General features: G+C 39.7%; 1 protein-coding gene across 1 annotated transcript; it reads left to right on the top strand.

Moving 5' to 3' along the window:
* Positions 1-2,210: 2,210 nt before the first annotated feature.
* LOC104083441 (X-linked interleukin-1 receptor accessory protein-like 2) lies at positions 2,211-24,112 on the top strand (the record flags this gene model as incomplete). The annotated part of the gene is made up of 3 exons (XM_009586924.1): positions 2,211-2,484; positions 17,317-17,503; positions 23,959-24,112. Coding segments are annotated over 3 exons (615 nt in total), but the record flags the coding sequence as incomplete, so codon positions are not given.
* Positions 24,113-24,628: the final 516 nt, after the last annotated feature.

Below are 24,628 nucleotides of genomic sequence, written 5' to 3'. Positions count from 1 at the left end.
ATTTGGGTTCTTTTTCCAGCTCTGCTGCTAGTTGCCCGTGTCTATAACACCATTGCAGAGAGAGGTGAATGCAGTGTTTCATGGGGTCCTGGCAAGAGAATGTTTGAGTTACAGTGTGTGGCTTTGGTCATGGTGAAGGATGTTATAAACCCGGAGGGGATGCACTGAGAACAAACACTTCAGTACATGATTTTCAAGTAACGATTATCCGAACTTGTCCTGTTCTGTGTGGCCCTAAGCTATGAGAGGGAGAACACAGATGAAGAAGTGATGCTGCAGCAGTGAAGAAAAGGAAAGTCAGTAAATTGCTACCGGCCTTGCATTTTATGTCATTAACAGTAGCTGTTAAAAGCAAGAAGCAATGAATTTTAATTTAAATCGGCAGTTTGTTTTCAGCAAAATGAGTATGGAAATGAAAATTGAAGTTAATTGAAACTGTGTGTATCTAACTTCAGGTGAATGTTTTGGTTTTGGGGCTTTTTTTGTTGAAGTAAGAAGTCAGTTGGCACAACCAGCTGCTGCGTTTGCATCTGCCTGTGGGCTGGATGGCAGGAGCAGGTAGCCTGATCCGCACCACTTGGGATGAAGGTATTATACGATCTCCCTTCGCCTGTCAATACCCTCATGACAGTAGTTACATTAAAAATATAGTTTTGAGTAATGGGTTTCCCTTCCCTCTTGAGCCTATGTTAGTTTGTTTTACAAGTAAAGTTTGTTTTACAACAAGATGTTACATGGAGGTTTATATATTAGAAATGTATGAAAGTGGTCAGTGTCAACAGGTTTAAAATATGGTTCATGTGGTCGCAATTAAAGCTGATTTACTGCAATGGGGAAATTAAAGCTGATTTACTGCAATGGGGAAATTAAAACTTTCCATTTATCACAGTTAGTTTTGAAGGATTCAAGAGAAGCCTGAAAAAATGGTAGACATAACTTAAAGGCAGTAAAAGCCACTAAAAAAAAGGACTAGATCTGATATTCCACCACGTGTAGAAATTTTGGCTCACTACATATGTTTAGGAAGTAAATAAGAAAATCACTTAATGCATGAGTGCTAGTGAAGATACATATGAAATGAAGAGTGTATGAGAATATCTAACACTTTGAGTTTGACAATTGATACTGTAAATGCAGAAGAGGCAACTTGAACCTTACTTGGTTGAATTGGAGGTAGCTACATCAAGGGTAAAGATGTTCCAATTACATGTAGCTGGATATGATCAATAAATTCTAAAAGCTACACATTTCATCAAGTCTATTAATTTTAGGTAGTGTATTTGCCTATTGATGATCTGCCTTTGCAGTCTTTTTCTTTGGTTATATTCTTGGTTGACTTCCAGGCTTACAGTTTTTCCAGCAATAAAAAAGATTGAATTAAAAGGTCTCTGATACGTGAGGGGGAGTTACATGTTGATATGTATGCATGTTCTAGGATTATATTGTAACTAAGATGATTTAAAATAATGGGAGAAAAACTTGTAAGGAGAAGTAATCTTTTATTAAACTGGCTGACATCTGTTCATTTTTAAAGTTAAGTATCAAGAAAACTGTTTCAAAAGTTTTTGCTAAACAGAACATCAAAAGATCCCTTTTCATATTTGTACAATTCCTGTATTAAGCTTGATTGCATAGGTAGCATGTTGTAATTGTATCCTGTTGTATATGATACATATCTCTACAGTTTGAGTAGGCGGTAGGAAAAAAAAAAAGCTATGTGGAACTGCCTTTGAAAAGAAAATGATAAATGTCACGTCTGTTATTTATTGTTTTTACGTAACGTAATTAGCAGAGGTGGATGGAAAAGTTTTAAGGGATAAGATTGGGATAAGATGCCAATGTACATTTTCCTCCGACAGGGAATTAAACAATTCAAAGCTGGTTTACTGGGGCAAGTAGTTAAAGTGAAAACACTTGGTTTATTTATTAAAGAATTAGTGTTGCAGGGATGAAAGTAATGATATTCTAAACAAATGGAATTGAGCAGGCCCAATGTGCTCTATTTATTGCCTGCATCGCATTTACATGTAACTAAAAAAGGTGTATAAAACCCTTTAATTGCCAATAGCTGCTTCAGGTTTTTCACGTTGCTATGAAACAAAGGTTCTTGTTTTTTTAATTAATTGCATTGCATTTCACAAGCTGCCTTTCACTATCTTGAAAAAAATATATTTGTATCTAATATTTCTTTATTATTGTTTTGCTTTCAGTTGATGGTTGCATTGACTGGTCAGTGGATCTCAAGACATACATGGCTTTGGCAGGTGAACCAGTCCGAGTGAAATGTGCCCTTTTCTACAGCTATATCAGAACTAATTATAGCATGGCCCAAAGCACAGGTCTTAGGCTTATGTGGTACAAAAACAAAGGAGATTTAGAAGAACCCATTATATTTTCTGAAGTTAGGATGAGCAAGGATGAAGATTCAATATGGTTTCACTCGGTTGAGTTGCAAGACAGTGGTTTCTACACGTGTGTTCTAAGGTGGGTACTGTGTTAAAGTATAACTAAGAATGTATAGATTGTCTTGGTTTAAAAAAATGTTTAAATTGAGCTCTCAGGATTAAGATATTCTTCCAGTTAATATACACTCATTATTTTTATTCTCATAATTATGTATGTCACATAATGCTTTGTCTCAAAATTAGTTTCCCTAGTAATTATAGTTACCTCTTCCAATAGCTATAATTAAACATGTGCTTTCACTTAATTACTTTTTTTTTTTTTTTTAAGTCCAACACTTGCAAATTCTCGATTTGCCATCAGAACCTTCAGAACTGGATACTTCTTAAATCATGAATTATTTTGGTTAAGTGATGCTCTTTTTCAAATCCCCTGAGTTATTCAAGAGTTAGACAGTTTGAATTATTCTGATGGGGTTAGGCCATGGGGAGTTACAGTTCTGTCTGGTTTTGAAGAAATGTTTATTTTGATATCCAGTTATGATTTGTCATAAATTTAAGCAGACCTCATTTGGTAAGGCACTGAAAGGCATGTCTCAAAAGTATTTTGGAACTGGTGGATGAGCCTTAAATTAAGCATGTGCTGGCGCTTGTGATTTCCATCATGTGGATGTTGATGTCAGCTCCATGCCTAAAATGAGAAGATGAAAAAGGAGGACTCTTTAAGAATGGATGAATAAATAACCCTTAAATGATCCAGTTTTGAATTGAAAGGAATTTACAGATACTTTATATGATTAGGTTTTAAACTATTTCGTTTCAGAGAATGAAGCTTGCTTCATCCTTATCTGCTGTTCCATACTGAAATTGTACACAAGTTTGATAAATTTAATATCAAATATTTGCAGCAAATTAACAGCACTGTTCAGAGCCCAGAATTTGCTCTCCATCTCTGCTACGTCTCGCTGCCTTGTCTCAGCTGCCTCAGTCCATTTTGATCCTGAAGAACGCTACTAAAATCAAAGATTATGCTGTGGTGCATGGTGGTTTGTACTGGGGACCAACGTCCAGTTTAAATATCAGATGCATTTGCCAAACTCACTATTAAGTCTGTGTTGCAGCCTTTTATTAACTGCTCTGTCACAGGTTTGGTGTAATGTGAACTCCGTGATTTTGAAATGTTACGGGAAGATAGTGATTTACATGTTTCAAGGGAGCTATCCTTTTTCATAAGAAGTCACTGTTGTGATAATCAAGTGCGAATCCTGTGTGAACAATGAAGGATTCATTTTGGATCAAATTCTGGGACATACTTTTTTCCGGGAGATTTCAAAACTCTTTGCTCACTTACATGACAAAGTAGTTTGGTAACGAATGGGCAAGTTCTTAAATAATGCGTGCATTCTCCTCATTTTCAGATAAAAACTGTATGGTATGCTTCTTGGAAGGCATTACACAGCAATAAGATCTTCCTTGTCAGTTATGCAGTTTTCATGCTTTGGCTACAACTTTCTTAGATAATTACAGATATTTTTTGCCTTTTTCAGATTTATGTTGGAGTGCAGAATATGATATATAGTGGTTACACATAAAAGACTATATTTCTTCCTTTACTGAATTAATTTTTTTCTTCCAAAAATTTGGTAATGTATCCTTGCTGTTATTGTTTGTGAAATCACAGGTGGCTTAAAATAGCTGAGGAAATAGCAGTAGTAATTTATTTTCATTCCATTAAAATTGGGCTAGATGTAATGTTCTGAAATATGATCACGCTTTTGTGGTAGACTATCCACACCATTAACTGTGTAATTTCAGCTTTATTAATCCATTTTTTTGGAGGGGGATAGTCATTAACCAGGATCACCTGCTTTGTGAGAATTAAGAGGTCACAAATGAGAGCAGTCATTCTAGAATATGATTTTATTTTCTAGAAACATTAATAATTTCTGTTACAAATGCCTTCTTTTGTAGACTGAATAAATAGAGACTGGTAGAGAGAACTCAGTGCGGTGGAAATAAAGAGGTGACTGTGTCCATCAGTGTGCAACACTGGGTTTAGGGTTGCATGCGTAATTGAGTGTTCTGGTTTGGTAGCTGAATGAAAAAAAAAGGGGAGGAAAATGCTTTTGATTCAAGATAAATGTAAAACTTTTGAAGTTTTTCTCAACAGAGGAGTTTTCATTTAGGTTCTCTAAGAGAAAATCAGAAGCAATTCAAATCTAAATTTATGTCTTTCTAGCCGGTCACCAAGGACGTGGGTGCTCTGGTGCAATTCCCTGTGCTGCCCGGGGCACGAAAACCCACATTTGCGTGTCCCGGTGGCCAAGGTGTGCTGCATTCAACCACTTCAAGTCTCTTGCCTTGGAACCGTTCTGTCTGAAATGCGTACTTGTCTATGCAAGAGGGCGCAAGGGAGTGAGATGCTTGGATCTAAGTGGTGCTAAGGCTAAGTGGGGACAAGAGGTCGCTGCCCCAGAAGTAGCTTATGGCTTGAAAGGAAGGACACACTCTTGAGCTGGGAAGATCTTCTCTGATAGGAAGGAATTGAACACCAAGGGTTTTTAGCAAGTCGTACATAAAGGATGTCACAGGCAATAGTGAGAGCTATGCTAATTCACTCTTGCCCAACTTGTTACTTTTTTCCCAGTCAAAACAACGTGGCAAATAAGAAAACTTATGTATGGGGAAAATGACAACTGCACTTTTCACTGAATTTCCTATTTGTTGAAAACGTTCTTCACAATTCTAAAAATACCCCCGTTTTTCAAGAAGCTGCATTTTCTAGTTGCTCACAGGTACTTGTAGGATCAAGGCATGAATATCTTTGAAGCAATTGGAAGGAATTTTTCAGAAGCTGCTTAAAAAGGGTGGGTACGAGCAGGTGAAGGGTAGGCTGATATGACTGATTTGGAGATGGGTAAAAATTAAATGTGGCAGTGTATTCTTTCTTATACAGAATTGTCATTTCAATAATCATGTGTGGTTTGCACCTGTAATACTGAATAAAATTAAGGAATATTAGAGCAGCCTTAATGAAAGAGATTGCTTCTCCAGGCTGAAGAGGTCTGATACCGTAATTTAAATATTGCCTCTCCTTTATTAACCAATTAGACATTGTTCCATAGGTAGGTGTATGTGTGTGTATAATAGGAGGAAATTATTGTTGCATTAAAACTTACTTCTCTCGTCTCACAATACATTTTGACATTGAGCTGACGTTCAGAAGCAAACCAAAGTGTGGTATTTTTCTCCAGTGTTAAGCATGGCTGTAACATATTAAGGGGTCCTGATTCTGCAGGGACTTTTAAAAGAGTGCAGAGTTGAACTGTGCTAGATAATCCATGTGAATTCCATGGATCTGCTTTGTTCTCAGGTGCCTTTTCTGTGCTAAATCAGGGATATTACTACAGCAAGATCCAGTGACATCCAAAAGGGATCCTGACGAATGGATAGACTTGTTTTTCATTGCAGTTCCCAGATAAATGCTGGGACATTTGTATCGTGACTTTACTGCCCGATATGGAAATGCTGCATTCTGGAGGTCTCTTTGCAGTACAGGCCCTGGATATACCATTAATCTTTCAGCACCCGCCAATGCTACTTTCAGATAAAGCTGTCAGCATTTCTATTACAGAAATTTGGTGTTCTGGGATTTTCACATCAGCACTCTGGATCGAAGCATCTTCACTGATCGAAGGATTCAGAGATGAGAGCACCAAAACCGAACACAGAAACTAAAATAGATGTAAATGCATAGGGTGGCCTTAAAGTTCTGAGTATGTAACAGTCATTTGCCAGATCACGTGCTGCTTTTGCTCTCTAAACAAATACATACGTTTTTCTGTGTTAAAAGCTTTTGTTTTTTACAGAGGGAACAAGAACTGGGCCTACTTAGATCTTCTTAGCCTGATGAAAGAAAAAAAGATGAGCTAGAGAAGAAATCTCAGCAAAGTTTAGCCGCACCTTTGCACTCAGCAAGGGACTACTCCTTCTCCTAACTGGGCCCTGCTCTGAAATAAACTGAAGTACTGAATAAATGCTTTATGAGCAAGATCAGTAAAACATTAGTGCATCTTTGCTGTTAATTAGCTATTGGTGAAATAAAATAACTCAATTCCCCTAATGTGAATCAGGAGGGTAGAAAGTCTGGGCCTTGAGGGGGTGCAGGGAAAGCAGGAGGTGGAGACTGGCTGATGGAGCTAAGCCTCGATTTTTGTGCAGGATGCGGAATAACAAGGGAGTGAGGGCCTTGAATGCCTATGAGGCAGTGAGCCAGATCTTTAATAGCAGCATTTGATGCCAGAGAACTGCCAACAAATCAAGTTAGGAAATCTGCGTATTGTTTTTCCCTTACTTTGTCCCTGTCTGCACCGTTCTTAATGGAGAGCAGCATTGCTATGGACATGCACAGGAGAATCAAGCCTTTGCCGAGCCATTGGTGAAATCTTGAGATAGTACTTTCTGAGCAGTAATAAAATAGACTGATAGTAGATTTTAAGCCTCCAGGCTTCTGAATGTGGAGCGCATGACCAGCAAACCAAAATCAGCCTGGAGGGGCTGTCAGTAAAACTTCATTTGCAGTATAACCTTTGTGCTCTCGCTTCAGTGGGTGTTAGGAGGGCTGAGGAACTTGTTTCAAATGCCTACAACCTGGACTGCAGTATGCGCCCATCATCCCAGGAACATTTGCATCACTTTTCTGAGTGCTGAAAGTCTGGCTTCCAAACGAACGGAAAGAACTTTTTCTCAGGTCCAAACAGAGACCAAACAGGAAAGTTGGACTAAATCATGATGTGAAAATGTGTAGAGGTAAGGTCACTTTCTCTGCAGCCATCTCTCATGGTTCTTAAAATATGTGTTTTAATACAGTCATTCATTTTGTTGGTGGCAGTATCTTCTCATTACAGAATGTTTCATGTTCGGGTGCTCTGGCTTTATTCAGTGCTCAATTGTTCATGACAAAGGTGATTTTGTATCTCAATCCCTTTGAACGCAGTGTTGTAATTCTAGTTTAGTCATAGAATACCTCCTTCCATATGCTTCACTGGCAAGTGCTTTTTTTTCCCCTAGACTTACTCTGAAAAGATCCAAAGATCTTCCTAGTGGGCCAGTGTCTTTAATCATCATATGTCCAAGAGGAGCACATCTAAGTAACTGATGGATTACACATCTCATAATTACCTCTCAGACTTGCACGCTGGTACGTGATTAGCTTTCATGGCTGTACGGTCCCAGGCATGTCTGTAGAAGCCAGCTAAATTTCACATTTAGGGCAAGTGCATGGATTCAGCATGGCATAGTCTTCCCAGGCTCTATATGACACTAACATTAAATGTCACACATTAAAAGTGTGTGACATTTCCCACATTAAAAGTGACTGATTCTGTATAAACAAAATCCCCGTGATATATGGTATTCAATACTTGAATACAGTGTCAGAGTGGATACAATATATAGTCAGTATGATTCATGATAAAATAAAATTTAACTTACTGAGATATAATGTTTTGGCATTATCAAAATGCAGGGGAAAGTAGAATCAGAATGCTTCTACTTTTCTATCTAAAATTGTGTAAAAACTGATGGTGCTCCTGCAAATCATTTTGATGACATTGTCTTTATTGAGAGAAATCAGTTCTATCTGTTCTTTTGACACTTACACTTGCAGAAAAGCAAGGATTTGTTTCTTTTCCCTGGTGATATGTATATTTCCACTCACTCACACTCCTTCTCTAATGCTTTAAAAGAGAAAATATCCAACCTCTGTCTTTCTGAAAGCCAATGTTTACTGTTGATGAGAAGCTGCAGGAACAGTCAGGGCTTCAAGCAGAAATGCCCATGTTGCTCTGTGGTTGGAGACCATCCAGTGACTTCCCTATTGCAGCAGAATGCACAAGAATGAGAATATTGTATATCCTTCAGTTTTCCTAATAGTAAAATTCCAGCTTTAGATACCTTTAAAATGACTGACATTACTTTCTAGTCCCAACAGATTGTCATAAGCGAAAGCTCCATGTGCTGCAGTGCATCAGTAACGTTTCAGCTCACTGTCACTGGTTGCTCGTGGAAGAAGTGCCTTCAAACCTTGCCTGGCAGAGAGAAAGGATGCAAAGTGGAGCGACTGCTTTCTCATGCAGTCAACTTTGCATGCAGGAGACCCATTGCCGAGATGTTGTTCAGCCCTCCTCAGCCATCTTCTCTCCAACATGTCAGGGAGTTTTCATTTCCCTTCTGTTCTCCAAATAACAATGGAGGAGAATGTACCACTCCTGTTGAAACCCACATCAAGCCAGCTGTAACTATAACATGTCAGTAGAAAATGTTGTATGTGTCCTGTTGTACGCTCCATTTGTCTGGAAGGTTGGAAGGTTTCCTGAGGAAATCTATCATGCCCAAAGTACAAGGTGACATAAGGAGTTAAACTGGTATTTGGTAAGTGATCCTGGAGGATAATTTCTTCTTTTCTGGCAAACACTTAAGGCAAGACACAGCCAGGAGGACTCAGCTGCAGGACTCAAACAGCTCTCCTTGCAAATTGGCATAAGGACATTAACTTCCTGATTCTTCATGATAGCATTCCTTGTATACCCTATGCGATAATTACTGATCCACTGGTTTATAATTTGCTCCATTGTCCGTATACAAACTGAGGGGGGCTTGCCTTTCCCCATTGCATCTACAAATAGGACTTACATGCATGAAGAAGGATGTGCTCCACAGGTTTTATTCCCGGAGGCAACAAAATCAGTGAGGTTTAGCAATGCAGACAAGTCTGATGGGTATCCTGAACACAACTTTTGTTTTGCATGCTAGATGTCTAATAAAAAAAAGCATAGAGGAGTAGACACACTAATTCACCCACTGTGTGGGTTAGAAGAAATAAAGGAGAAAGTGTTCGGTGCTAGAAACAGGGTATTGCAAATACAAAATTATTGGAAGGGGATTTCTTAATACTTTCCTGGGAGCAGTTGTCCCTGTGCCTCAGATTTATGTCATTTGTAATGCAGCCTTTCAGTAAGACAGTATAATTTAACAGTAATATCCAGAGTTCTAATAGAAAATTATTAGGAAATAAATGAAAAGGGCTTAGTCATTTGCAGTAGCAAACTTCAGGGCAACTTGCTGCCTTGTAATTCTTAAGGGCAAGGAAGAAATTTTCCTTGAGAGCACACCCAGCCAATTAGAGGATTTCTTCTGCTGGAACAGGATGTGCTGAAGCTGATAGAGACCAGATAGTTCATGAACTTAGGTGTGATATGTTGAGATAACTTGGTGTTCTTTTGGCTTCTACATTTCTTCTATGTTCTGTATTATATTTTCATATATTCATTTCTAATAACTAACATTTTTGAAGACTTAAAAGAAAAACACACACCAAACAAAACCAAGGAACACTGTTGACCTCTGTGATTCAACTTAAATGCTAGGAGATTTCCCTCTATGCCTGAGTAGTCCCTGTTGGAATGACTGACTGCTGATGTGTTTGGTTTTCAATTGCTTCTGTCATGATGCAGAGGTCAGCAGGACCAACTGCATGCGTGCATGAAGGCAACCAGAAAAGAAATAGCTCCTCCTGACCCTTAACCATGTGCAAATCAGGCTGGCTGTCATTTACTGTTCTCAGAGAGACTTAAGAAACATGATACTAGGGATTATCCCTGAATTTTCAAGTCATGGCCTTGCTGTTACGGGCTGTATCACTGACTGTACTAGGCACATTCTGACATTTTTGAGTCACATTTCCCTCTTAATAAGGTTATTAGCTGAAGTCCAACTTTAATTTAAACTTAGATCTAAGCTTTGGTGGGAAAGACCCAGCTGTGAGAAACCCTACCCAACTGCCAGATCCGAATATCTTTTCTTCTCTGTCCCAGTATCCTGAAAGCCTAAAAATTCCCTAAACAGGGCTAAACTCACAGTGAGGAGTACAAGTCTTGCTTATAAATCCCTCTGGTGAGAACTATATTCCTGATGGTTAACTTGAGGAGACATCCCTGGATATCTGTTTTTCAAGCTGTCATTAATGTGAGCTATTTAAAATTACCTTTCAGTGACTTTGCTCAGAAGTTGTTTCTTTTGAATAGTGATGGTATAGCCTTTCTTCATTGTAAAACATGGGCCTCTGGGACACCTAGTATGTTTTAGTCAAGCTCAAATTGCCGTCTTGTTTCTAGTGAGTCTTGTGTAGCAATTGAATCTGAGGAGAAAAGTACAGAAAGACTAAACATTCGTAAAGAGTAATGGGACCTTGAATGGTACCTCTGTCTGGATTCACAATGCAGGTCTCTGTTGGAGGATCAAAGGATGTAGAGATAATGCAAGAACATTGGATTTGTAACATGGTACTGTTTTAGCACTTTCTGAGATCATACTTCCATAATGTTGTTTTCTTTTACTAGTAGGATCTTGAAAACCAATCAGACATTAAAGGAGAGGTAACATGGGATTAGGATTTCTCCTTATCATGCATAGGAGTTGGTATTAGAATTACCTTTACTATAGTTATGACAGCAACGAGCAAGCAAAATACAAGACAGGAATGTTTGGTGTTGTGCCAGGTACCACACGCACAAGCCACAGAATCATTGTGCCTCTTGGCATGTGGTTCAGGGAGCAACTACAGCAGTGCCAGCCATCTGTCGAATTGTTCCTCTTTGGGCATTGCTCTCTCACTTGACAAATTGATAAGAAGAAAAAATCCAAAAACTTTGAAGGATCTGTGATTCATAACCTCTGAGAGTGATTTACACCATAAGCGGGAATTTGATCTTTTCCAGACAATGACCCTAAACATGTAGCAGTGGTAGTCACTGAGAAATAAGTTAGCCCTTGAATGAAACCTTGAAAGAGTAAGTAATAATCCATTTGTTTTTAGGAAAGATGTTACATCTGTGTGAACTGAAAAAAACAATTATAATAAAGTACTCATTTTTCTTTAAGCAGATCACCAAACCATGACCTCATTGATCTGAGAGAAACAAGCTCAGATACCAATGAAACTGCTTGGTAACTGTTACGTGAAGTGTGAAATTTAGACAGGAATAAATTTGTAAAATTCTCATGAAGAGAGAGGAAGAGAATCAAATGCTCATTCAGTCTGAAAGCTGATAACATAGCACATACTTACAGCAGCTGGTAGTGGATCTGGTAGTGTGTTAATTGGTGTGGACCTTCAGATGGACAAAGACGGTTGGTGATGTAGTTATTGCTGTTATTGCTTTAACTCAGAATGAGCAAAGATGAATTGGTTGGCCTATACAGTCCTGCAATCAGTATTTCAGTGAGCCAATGAAAATGTCATTAAAACAGCCAGAGTGTTTAGGTACGCTGGGAGAGATCTAAGTCTGAGCTGTGCTGTTCCCTGAGCACTGCTTTCATAAAAAGACTTCCCAGCTTTTGGATCTACCACCATAGTCTTAGTTCTAAGACCAAAGTATTAGAACTTTAATGTAATAAAAATCGCAACACTTAAAAAAAATGAACCTGCCAGAAAAAAAAAATCGCAAATCCTCTTGTATAAATATGCAATTCAAATTTAGGGATTTTTTCAATCTAGTAGATATAAAATACTCAACCACTTTGCTGCCTCCTTCCTCTTTATAAGAAAATTGATAAACAGGGGGGAAAGTTCCATGCATACTAGAGACAAAATTGTTTTACTTGACTCTTTTAACAAACCACCCTCACTAGCAGATACACAAATGCTAAAGAAAAAGGTTTTTTCCAAAGCTGTGAATATTTTCTCTAACTTGAATTCAGCCTTAGGGCTGATGAATTGTCTTGAATCCAAAACAAGATGAAAAATAATTGACACTTCAATTTCAAATGTCCTTCTTATCCATTTCTTTATATCCTCCCTTTTTCCCTCTTTTCCTTGCTTCGAAGTCAAGCCAAACTCACAATTTTGCTTGCTTTTGTTTTGAGACCTGTTAAAACTCCCTTGGTTTTCCCTGAGGTTTTCTATTGGATTCTGAGCTGGCTTCAGTTTGTGGTTCAGAGCCAGTTCCAGGTGGCCTGGGGATTACAAATGCCTTGCCACCAGAACAAAGGAAACTGCTATGTGAACGCTGGCAAAGCTAAACCCTTCTTCACATTTCCAATTGAGAGAGTAGGCCCAGTTTATAACTAGTCCCTTGAAATAGGGAATTACAAATCTTAGTTTCAGTGTGAAAACATAAGACACTTAAATTTTTTTTCTTTGTACTATGGAGTGATTCTTTCTTTTCTTCCCTCTGCCCGTTCCCCATATGACCACTGCTACCATCTATAGAAATGGAAACCACTGGAAATCGCCCCCCCCCGGAGAATGAATGGTTTGGAAACCTTTCAGAAAAGACAAATTATTAAAAGACCCACTCTCAGACTCATGGGCTTATTTCCTCTACATGTGGAAAGTGGGCTGTCTGCAGTCTGCCAGGTTAATTTGGGTTCCAATATTCTCTCCTTATATACAGCTCTTCTTACCTGGCCTCACAATACTGAGATAACCACCGCAAGCCCTCCAGCATCTTCCTCATCCACCTGGAAGATGCTTCCTTTTTATTCCTTTCAGCCACCGATTCTGTCAGCAAAACCCAGGTTACCAGCTTTGCTATTGTTATCTATTGTTCTTCGTGTGTTCCAGCTTTCCTCATTAAATACGGTCACACAACCTTTCCTCCCAGTCTGCAAACTGCTGGGAGCACTGCCTTCCCCCACCAAGCTCCATGACCATTTACTGAAAACAAAAGTGGATCCTCCTTTTTATAATTCATAGGCCATCTGTTTAGCTTTTAAAGGAAGAAAAGCAATAAATGTAGGATTCATGCTAGTCAATCTCCACACCTTTACAAAAAAAAAAAAAAAAATTAAAAAGACCCTTAACATAAACAACTTAAATGCAGCTCATCAAGGAGAGCCCTTGTGGACACAGAGGTCCTGAGAACAACTGGAAAGAAAGAACTGGCTCCCTCCCAGTAGAGCAGCTCTATGGGCTTCCTGAGGGACCTCTGTAGGTGAGTTCCCATCACCTCAGTGACCTGTGTGGTGGCCAGCACCATAATATTCCTGTCTGTTTACCCGGGTGGTAAAAACAATGCTGTAGTGTCCGACAACTGCTTTGTGATCCCCTTCCTGAGTTCTCCCTCAAGCTGTCACCTTCTAGAGAGCCCCTTTATGCCCCAGGCTCCACAAGGGAGGGAAGACAGCATGTTCCCATGTGCCAGTGAAACCAAATGCACATTTTTCTGCAAATTACAGTTCAAATTACAAGGTTTTTTTCTGTGTAGGAAAACTAACTGGTTCATCTACTAATTCCCACATAGAATGAACATGGTCAATTCCATGGCAATCTTCTGGTTAAAACAAAGGGGATGTATCTTTTTATGAGTCTCATAGCATCTGAGCTGACAGAAAAATGGTAGCTATGGGCATCTCCAAGAAAAGGTCAGCACAGACCCATCAGCTGCTCAGAGGACTGAGTGATGAAATCCATACCACCCTGGGGAACAGCTTGCCTAGCACAGGGAGGAATGGCTCACGTCTTCTACAAACTTCAGCTCCCAGACTTATGCCTCAAAATTGAGAAAAACAGTGAGGCTGATCAAACTCCTGTTTCCTTTTGCACATGACTGAAATACAACTGTTACCCGAACTGACTAGATTAAAGGAAGGCTGCTGCTTCATTCAATGGAATTCCTGCAGAAGTTGCCCTTTTCTGAATTACCATCAGTAGCGCTAACGTGAGTGGCTGGTGAAGAAGCATTCATAAAGCTTTCAAGTCTATTGCTGGTGGCTTAGTGAGGGCTTTCTTCATCATGAGCCTGAATAGATTTATTGTCTCGGTTATGGAGTGTGAACAAAAGTGATAGTGCTCACCAGGCACTTAGTTTTCTCAATTCTAATTGTAACTAATGAAAAGAATACTACATTTTTAGGTCATGGTTCCAGGAAGCATTTTAAATAGAAGTAGCCTCCAGTGCTGTTCAAAATACAATCTAAATAATGCAAGATTGTTAGCAGAAAATACAGCACTATTAAATAACACCAAGTAATGGGCAACTATTCAAAGTCATTATTCTTGATTAGCCTGGATCATTATTACTGGGCGCATGTGACCTTATTTGCACTCAGTAATACTTGTAGTCATTCAGGAAAGTTAAATAATCATTACTGATTAATTACTGTTGATTATACTGAGTGGTTGCATCCATATTTTGTGGATTTTCAGTGCTGTATTAGGAAGCATTGAAACTTTCCGAATATGTTTTGGTTTTTTCCTACAAAAAAGGTAACCCTTTTCAAAAGCAAGTAGTTTGGGAGAAAGTTGTCTTATGTTCCCTAAATCATATAAGTATTTCTGAAAAGCCCACACAAAATGATGCATTTTTTTCAGTCCAGAGGACTTTTGTTTCTGGTAAAATAATACGTTTTGTGTAGTTTGTGAGGATGAGACTTTTTTATAGCCGCTTAACTGAAACACGTCACGGCAGTGTGCTAGGTGAGCCCTTCCACTCTGAGGTGAGGGACAGAGAAAATATCCACCGATTTTATTACATAAATGAATAGGTGGCATTTTGAAGAGAAGGGAGTAGAAAGGGGGAAGTCTATGGTTCTGCTGAATACATAACACTAACGATGCTGAAAATGTGAGGTTTCTGAAGATTCCCTGTTGATTTGGCTTGCAAATACCTCTTTCTGCAAATACCTGCTCATGGCACACCTTTGACAAGAAGCCATTTGCACAGTGTTTTGTCAGCACGTATTTAGCATGAGGCTTAGTGCTGTGATGAAGTGTCCCTATAGACCTTTTTATTTTCTTCCTAACTACAGGCTCACTTGACAGAGTGACATGTTGTTGAAACGTTGCATAAGAAAAGATTTGTACAGAGCGTGTTGGATTTTTTTTTTTTTTTTTTTTTTTTAAATTAAAAGCATTGTCATGAGTCTAATTGGAGGGAGTAAGCAGTCAGTATCATTAGTGTCAGGGTTTGACTGACGGATCACTTTCCAGGTGCACAGGGCAGTTTTTGTCTGCCGTGCCACCCTCTTGCCTCAGCTAACCCAGTTTGCAGCAGAGCTGCGATGGAAGAGGCAGTGGCAAAGCGGCAATATCTCCTGCAGGAGCTCTCCGCAGCTCCCTTTGATGGGAGTAACCACCCAGCACGTCGGTTTTACTCCGGCTTTTTTGGTTGTGGCGCAGTCAGTTAAAATGACAGAATGATGCGTGATGGGAGGAAGAGCCTCATTATATTGTCGCTTGTACTTTGTAGTTTGCTTTTAAAGGACTCTGTTTGCCATTACGCCTAATGAAGGGCAGAAGCTGACAGTCTGGGTTGCAACGATCCTGTGCAAAGTGCAAATGCTTCACAGTAACACCACGACAAACACCAGTTTGGGGTTTTTTGTTGTGTGTCTGATAGCTCTGTTAAAGATGCAAGTCTGAAGGAATTTAATTTAATCCTGTTTTCATGACTGTGAGGCACAGGAGCTGGGCTGGTTGTGTTTATTCTACCCTGATGTTAAGAAAAACTGGGTGTAGCTCGCAGTCTGCTCACCTGGATTTAACTCTGTCAGGGTTCTTTGGTGATAGAGCAGGCAATGGTTTGAAGTGCTAAGGGATTACATTTTTCAAGATTTTAAGGCCAAAATGTATCCGTGTAACCACCAGTTCTGACTTCTTGCATATCTGCACTGGGTGCCTGTGCCCAGGCGCTGGCAGCGGGGCTGCAGGGTCCCCTCTGAGGAGAGCTGAGGGGCCTGTGCCGGACGTGGCTGGTTCCAGCCGGTTCCAGCGGCCCCACTGCAGGGCACAGCTCAGCCCCTCAGTGAGGCTGGCAGCACCTCGGGGAAAGTGTATTTAGGGAAGGGCAAAACGCTGCTGGTCAGCGAGGGGTGAGGGGAGAAGTGTGAGAAACAGCCCCGCGACACCGAGGGCCGGGCAGGAGGAGGGAGGAGGCGCTCCAGGCCCCGAGCAGAGACTCCCCTGCGGCCATGGAGGGACCCCGGGGGAGATGGTTTTCCTGACAGGAACTGCAGCCATGGAGGGCCCACGCTGGAGCAGGGAACGGGTTGGAAGGAAGGAGTGGCAGAGAGGAGCCGTTACGGACGGACCACAACCCCCCATCCCCACCCCCTGTGCCACTTGGGGAGGGAGAGGTAGAGAAGTAATAGGAGGAGGTGAGGGGGATGTATTTTAGCTTTTTTGTCTTTCTCACCATCCAAACCTATTTTAATTTGCAATTAATTAAAATAATTTTTTCCAAGTCGAGTCTGTTTTGCCCATGACGGTAGTTGGTAAGTGATCTCCTTGCCTTTATCTCGACCCACGAGCTTTTTCATCTTATTTTCTCCTTCCCATCCTGTTGAGGGGGAGTGAAAGAGCACCTGGGTGGGTGGCTGGCAGCCGGTCCAGGTCAACCCACCACAATATCACATGCTGTAGGATTTTATATAGCAGTTCCTTCAGGGGGAGGAATTCTTCCTGCATGATGTGCTTTAACATCCAGCACATAACCCTTCTTCTCAAATGTATAGCACTGCATACTGGAGTGAAATCTCCTGAAGGTGGGAGAGAAAGAGGGAGAGGAGGAGTGTGTGTAACACATAGAGGAAATAGGGCAGTGTATCCTGACCAACACTTGAGATGCCAACAGGTTCCTGTGTTCATAGACTTGCAGGCTCGAAAGAGCTGCTGTGCTGGGTTAGATGACTTGTCAACAGAATTTCTACAGGGTTCTTCATAGTAAATCAGAAATGAGCCTTTACGTTTTCTAGTAATTCCTCTGTGTTGGAAATGCACAGCATGACAGTCACTATTTGAATGTGTCGCTGAAGTGTTTGTGAAGATGAGAGCTTAACAAAGAAACTTACTGTGCTGAAACAAACGTCGTAAAAAGGAGATAGGATAAATGAAAATATCTTTCTGTCCCTGCAGAAACTCAACATATTGCATGAAGGTGTCCATGTCCTTGACGGTAGCTGAGAATGAATCCGGGCTTTGCTACAACAGCAAGATCAGATATCTGGAAAAATCAGAAGTCACTAAGAGAAAGACAATATCCTGTCCTGATATTGAGGATTACAAAACAGCCAGTCAAGAGCCAGATGTGGTGTGGTACAAGGTAACTATCGCTGTCTTATTGCTATTGTGCTGAAACCATACAAAACTTCCACTGTTTTCAGTCTGAGGCATAGAGATGGCCTTTTCTGAGCCTGCAGTGGTTTATGACTGGTCTGGAGGATGCTCTCCCAGTATTACAGAAGTAATACTAAAGTACAGGCAAAACTACCCAACATGGTTATTGTCCAACAGAAATCAGCATCAATGAGGATGTTCTGTGCAGGAGGTCACATGATTTCTCTAACAGCAATACCACGTTCCCAAACCACTGTGCCTCTGTACCAGTTTCCACCTTCATGGGATGTCTCCCTACCTGATACTGTAGTAGAAACAAAGGGAGGCAACCTACAATGGAGCCAAAGGTATATCAGCACCACCAGCTTCAATAGTGCTACCCAATTAATTTTTATGAAGTCTGTTGGGTAATTTCACCAAGGCTTGTTAATTTTTACCAAAGTCTGCTGCATAATTTACTTTTGCTGAGGTTCATTGAGTAATTTTACTGAGGTCTGTTAATTTTAACTGAGGTCTGTTAGATACTTTTACTACTCAGCAGGTAACTCGGCAGGTAACTCGGCTGGCTGTACTTTCTCCAAGGTCTGTCAAGTATCGTACACCACTTTCAGCAGCAGGTATATTGGTGATGTGTTTCTGTAGCTCCTCAAGAAAACAGGAGAATGACTAAAATATGGGTTGTCAGGCAGACATCAGGTACCAAGACCATACCAAGGTCTGGCATTTTTTACCCGTTGTCTGGACTTGGACCAAAGTCTGATATTTGAAAAGCCCTCGGGTACGAGTTGCTGCAAGAAACAATGGAGAAGAATAAAGACCTGAGGGTCAGAGGGAACAAGAAATAGTTGGGCAAGAGGAAGAGCTCAGTGGGGTCCATGGAAAATAGAGTTTGGATTGTAGGGATAAAGGTAGAATAAGTTTAGGAAAAACTTGGTTCTGGTAGTGAAGACAGAAACACACAAACTAGTTAAATCCTAAATTTTGAGTGCTTGATTTGCCAACCTTAATAACGTTCTTTACAGATAGATATTTTGTGTGAAATAAGTAATACGTGCAGAGCTGCAGATTTTTCTCCTCCTTAGCAGGTTGCATCAGAAAAGAGCAATTATAAAAGTTGTCATCCATTTCTATTTTTTACAGAAATCTCACATGTTCTATCTTATAGTAACAAAACATGTGCCATAACCCACTGTTAGTATAAACAAAGTTTTTCTTTCAGCCATTGTAACTGTTTCTCTCAGCATATGGGTGGATATCTTCAGTGCTGTTCACAGTAATATATATGTATTCAGTTAAGTCTGAAATCTTGGAGAAAAGAGGGTACCAGAGAGAAGGTGTTTCTTGCCCTATCTACCTAGGTATTACTGAACACCAGATCACTGAAGATCTCGGTTTTTTTGCAAGAGCACACTGCAAGAATAGTCTGGCAGGAATAATCTTCAGCTGTCATGGAGCAGAAATCAGTCTAAGGAAGATGCGTGTACAACCCCACATCAATGATACTTTATGTTGACCAAGAAGGGGAACGGAAGGGTCTTTATTCCATATACCCACACGTCTTATCTGGATTGCACACACAGGTTGTGTGACACCAGGCTGGAGTGTGACAGCTGACTGACAAGTCATCACTGTGGTGAAATTGAACAGAATTGATGTGGTTGGATGACAATGGTGAGACAATCGAAGTTGACAAGCTTTAGTCTGGCTTGATAATGAAAAGAGACATTAGTGGAATAACCTACTACCTATACCTCCTTATCCATAATTAACAATAAGGTGCTAGCAGTTCAGTTCTTAGACAACAGCTATGTTATTTGGACCTGAGTCAGGAAGCTCAGTAATGTGAAATGTCAATATTAATGTTATGCAGAAGGTATATATGTCAGGTTATCCCTTGAAACTTATTCCTGAAACCGGGTTTTGGAAAAATATTGTAGAGGGTATTATGGTACTAACAGTTAATAGAAGTCTGCCTATTCAAAAAAGCTAAGTCCAGTTTCTAGAAAATATATAATTACTTGGATTTCAAAATAATACGATGAGTACTGGGGTAACCCCTACAAACCGCAGTCTGGGACTTAAGATGCTGTGTGAGGCAACGTGTGTAACAAAAAGACGGTCCTTCTCCTGAAGAATAGTGTAAAGTGATATTCCACTTTAGGATCTAACCTTCACTTTCTGAAGAAGGCATCTGTTTCCAGTCATAGCACAATGCATCCTCAAGTTTTTCCTCTCTACCTTTGTGACTTGAGTTTGACATGTACGTGAAGGTGTAATCAACCATCTTCTTGTATAAATCTTCTCCAGAGGCACTGGAGGCAATTCCTTTTCATTATGCTGAAATATTTAGAAAAGATTTTCATCCAGGGGAGAGCATAAGTTGTCCAAAATAGAACAGTAGATAAATAAATATGAGGAAGTTCTCGAGGTTCCTTCTTTATACCTTTGGCTGAAAAGAGAAATCCTTGTGTTCACGAGAACCTGCCAGTTCGCTGGTAGTCGGGGAGTTTGGACTTGTGACTCATGAAATATCATCAGACAGGACAGTAATGGTGCAAGCGCATCATGTGCAGGACTTGCCCTGCCTTCCAGAAGGCTTCTATATAGTGGAGGGATTAATGGATCTGAGCCGATAATTGCATCAATTTACAGGGTGTTAATTGTAATTTAAACACGCTTTTAAAATAATTATGCCTGAATAGATTTCCACATACACACCCGATAAGGAATAAAACATCTGCTATGAGGATTTGTTTTAACGGTAGTATGAACGTCACTTCTGGCTAGAATTACACTGCATGAAATATTTATTTTTAAAGATTTCCACAATTAATGCCATTGATATACACACAGCTCTGTTACGCCTCTTAGAACTGTTTTGACAAGAAGTATAAGGTTTTTTTTTGAAATAAATGTATGTGTGAAGGCATGATTGAATGAATGGGATTTAACATTAAGAGCAGTTTCATGAAAAATCAGCTGGCAGAGGAAAAAGGTATATTACATCTAGAATGCGGAGTCTTAATCCATTTCCACCATCTCTTTTCTACTACTGGGTTGAAGGAAGGGCTGTGAAAACAATCAAAATGTCAGGTGAAGGACAGGTAGTTGTTATCTACCCTACAAAAAATAGAGTTGTTGAGGTGCTGCCACTTAAATTTCAAGGAAGAGAAAAAGAAGCATAATAGTGCACAACTTGATTATTGGAGGGAAAAAACCCACACAAATATTTAAGATGTCTAAGGAGAATAAATAGGCTAGGAAAAAAAAATTTCAGATTCTTCTAGCAGGTAAACATGGTGCAAAAGCAGTAAAGAGCAATTAATTGGTTAAACAAGCAACAGTCATACAATTGAGGACTTACCTTTCTAGAGAAATTAGCAGACCTCTGACAGTAAAATCCAGGTTGTTTCCACAATATGAAGATTAGTTAATTTTTTTTTTTTAATTGGTTTGTTTCTTGGCCATTTTTGTTGCTTAGAATACAAATTGTTATAATTTTACAGCTTCTCCCCTTTTTTGCTTTTAGTTTTGTGGATTAAACTAGTCTGTGAATAACAGGCAGAATAAAACAGGCATTTTCAACGTATGTTCAGAAAGCCTGCATAGTCAGTAGAAGAAAAATTAATTAGCTAAAATTTGGGAAAGAAAGGGTTATAAATAATTTTTAGTATGAAGCGTTTTATGTAGATACAAAAAGAAACAATTAGGAAGTAAGTGGTACAATTCCAACAGAAGAATTCCTCACTGTAAAACCACAATAGCACAAACATTGTTTGGGTTAAATCATTAATCTCCGTAGTAGTAAAGATGTCGCCTTTCTTATTACAAACATGTAGTATATAAAAATATAAAGCGTATGAAAATGTATCTTCGATCTCTTTGCTCCCATACTTTTAAAAATATAATAGAGAATATAAAACTGGTAATGTATGATAGGGTCTTTCAGTGCTGCACTGAAAGGGTGCATATCTGAAATATGCTTACTTTGTGTATTCTGGGAATTGTATTCCTTCTAAATTAGGATTGAACAGAACTGAATCATATTCTTTGCCCAGTGTTCAGATTTAGTTACTCCAAGTAGGTGGTTGATGCATCTTTAAATAGGACTAAAAAATTGAGTGCAAATCAGAAAGGATTTAATGGCATTTTCTGGCTCAGATCTGTGTCCTGCATGAGTCTCAAGTGATGTCAGTGTAATTTAGTAACAAAAATAAGCTCTGATTCTTCTTAGCACAGCAGATAGGATCTGATTCTGATAATTCTCTGTCATCAGTGTTATCTAAAGTTCACATGCAAGGCAAGATTACACTTTTCCTTGCAATTGTAGTTTGGAAACAGAAAGGTAACTTGAACACTCAGTTACCTGCAGCAGAATTGCACAGTTTCAGTATTCGAAATCTGACGACATGGTAACTGAATTTGGCCTATTAGAGATAGGGATAAATGCTTCAGTGCTCCATTTTCAAGAGCAAGGCCAAAAGCTCACAGTCCCATCTTTTTATTTGTTTATTATTACAATTTAATTTAGAAACTGACATTGTGGATTTGGAATGTGTATGGAGTTCCATGAAAAATTTATGTTTGTGTCATTCTGATCTCTTGCTGTCATGCAATGTATTTGCATGTCAGTGTATTTTCTTGTTTTGTTGTTTTCTTAAGAGAAAGCTTTGTTCTATTTTGTTTGCTTTATTTCTGACACTGCTGTCGCAGACAAGCAGAAAATGGGGCATAGGTCTGGGCTATTTACGCAAATTTCTGGCATTGCTGAGCCTGATGTAACTGATGCGAGATTGTTAGCTGCAGTCTGAGCGCTTATTCCATGTTGCCACCTTGAGAGAGGGAATAGAGGGGTTTAAAGGTACTCGGGCCCTGTGTTGCTTTGTGTGCTCTGGGTACAGAATTAGCCAGAGCCTCCATAACTGTCGGGAGTACTGACTGTTTCAGAGAACTGAGATTTTGTTTGCAAGCAGAGCAGGCTTGATGTTAAAGTTATTGGGAGACAATAAATATATAATCTTAAGGTACCATTGAAAGAGACTGTCCTGGTTTTGGCTGGGATAGGGTTAAATTTCTTCCTAGTGCTGTGTTTTGGATTTAGTATGAGGAGAATGTTGATAACACACTGATGTTTTCGGTTGTTGCTAAGTACCTTCCTACTCCAAAGACAGCTCTCATGCCTACCGACTGAGCTAGGTACACAAGATGGGAGGGAACATAATCAGGACAGCCAGCCCAGCTGGCTAGTGGGGTATTCCATACCATTTGACGTCATGCTCAGTATATGAATGGTAGGCATGATCCAGGAAGTACCAATCGCTACTTGGTTATCGGTCAGCGTGGGTGGTGAGCAATTGCATTGTGCATCACTCATTTTGTATATTCTATCATTATCATTATTATTTTCCCTTTTTCTGTTCTATTAAACTGTCTTTATCGCAACCCACGAGTTTTTCTCACTCTCACCCTTCCGATTCTCTCCCTGTCCCATGGCGGGGCGGGGGGAGTGATCAAGTGGCTGCGAGGTATTTGGCTGCCTGCCAGGTTAAACCACGACAGAGACAATGATCAGATTGTGCCTATGCTTTTAGTTCAGAGCATTCCAAGAGGTATTCAATCATGAGTACTGTTAGTGTGGTAGGTGACTGACCTGGCTGCAAGGATACACTATGTTAGGAAGGGGAGAGGCTCTTCTTGCACTGTATCACACACTATACAGAAGGACTCAAATGCTGTTCCAGTAGGACCACAATTCATAGTGATGAACCTAAATCTGCTAATAACAGCTAAGGTCTGCCTGGTGAAGTCAGTGAGAGTTGCGGGCCATCAGTACCATGTACTCCATCAGAGGACGCACATGGCGGTGATGCTGCAAAGAGCCCAGTGATGGGAAAAGACTGAATCAGAGCTCATCAGGTGCCAGAGAAGCCAGTGATGAGAAACAAGACCATAAGGAAACCAGGCTTCTTGAATTCTCTTGCTCACAAAACTGCTGTTTGTTCTGCCTGTTTTCTTCTGTTAGTCAATGGTTCCAGCCTGAGACTGTGTATAAAGTTTGCCTTCAGGCTAACTCTTAACAGACCCTTACTCCCTTGAAAGGGAGATGTATTTTAATGGTCCATCCTAAAGTAGAGGTCTTGGCAGTTGTTCACCATGAAAAAGAGAAGATACTTAACCATTGCTTCAGGGCACCACGTATTAAACACAGCCCATGTGATACAGTGGGAATTACTGAACCTTAAAAACATTTGTGTTTAATTTCTGTCTTCAAATTAATTCCAGTTTCAGATCTCTGTGCTTTCTGAAATTATATTTGAATTTGAATTGCAAAGTATATTGAGATGGTTGTTTACTTATGTATAATACTGAAAATCTGATCAGGCAACACTGTCTTATGTCATACAAGCTGGGTAATTTCAGCAATGTTTTTTTTTTCTGCAGGAATGTAAGCCAAAAATGTGGAGAAGCATCGTAATTCAGAAGGGAAATACTCTCTTAATACAAGACGTCCAGGAAGAAGATGGAGGAAATTATACCTGTGAACTGAAGTTTGAAGGCAAGCTTATACGAAGAACAGTTGAATTGAAGGTTACTGGTAAGAATCTTTGTTCTATGCCAGTAGAAAAAATAAAGCTTTGAAATAATAAGAAAAAGTGTTTTTTACATATCAGTGAATCTATTTGATAGAAGTAAGTCCAAACCAAATCCCAATACCCGAGCAATCCCAAACTAGGGCAGGTTTATATCAAGAGCTTATAAAATTTCACAGAAGACAACTTCTACCTTTTGCTCTGTACAAAACCTGGAAATGCTGGTTATAAAGCAAAAGGTTGAGCGGACCTACGTCCTCTCTATACGCTGGAAGTAATTCAGACTCCAGTTTTGTCTTCAATGCTAAACAGAGAAAATGTGGACTGAAGCTGTAAAACAGGCTTTTGGTGAGGTTTGTCCGAGAATAAAACGCAGCCAAAAGAGACATCCTGAGTCATTAATTTTTTTTTGAGTGATTGTTCCATATATTTAAGGTTTGGTTTAATTTATGATGATCAACTTCTCTAGTCTAGGGTTTGTCTTTAGTGAATAGTGTGGCACAGCCTATTCCAAGAATGAA

This window comes from Fulmarus glacialis, unplaced genomic scaffold (assembly GCF_000690835.1).
Source record: "Fulmarus glacialis isolate BGI_N327 unplaced genomic scaffold, ASM69083v1 scaffold8041, whole genome shotgun sequence".
Classification (NCBI taxonomy): Eukaryota; Metazoa; Chordata; class Aves; order Procellariiformes; family Procellariidae; genus Fulmarus; species Fulmarus glacialis.
Note: the sequence above shows the minus strand (reverse complement) of the source record. Positions and strands in the feature narration are given on the sequence as shown.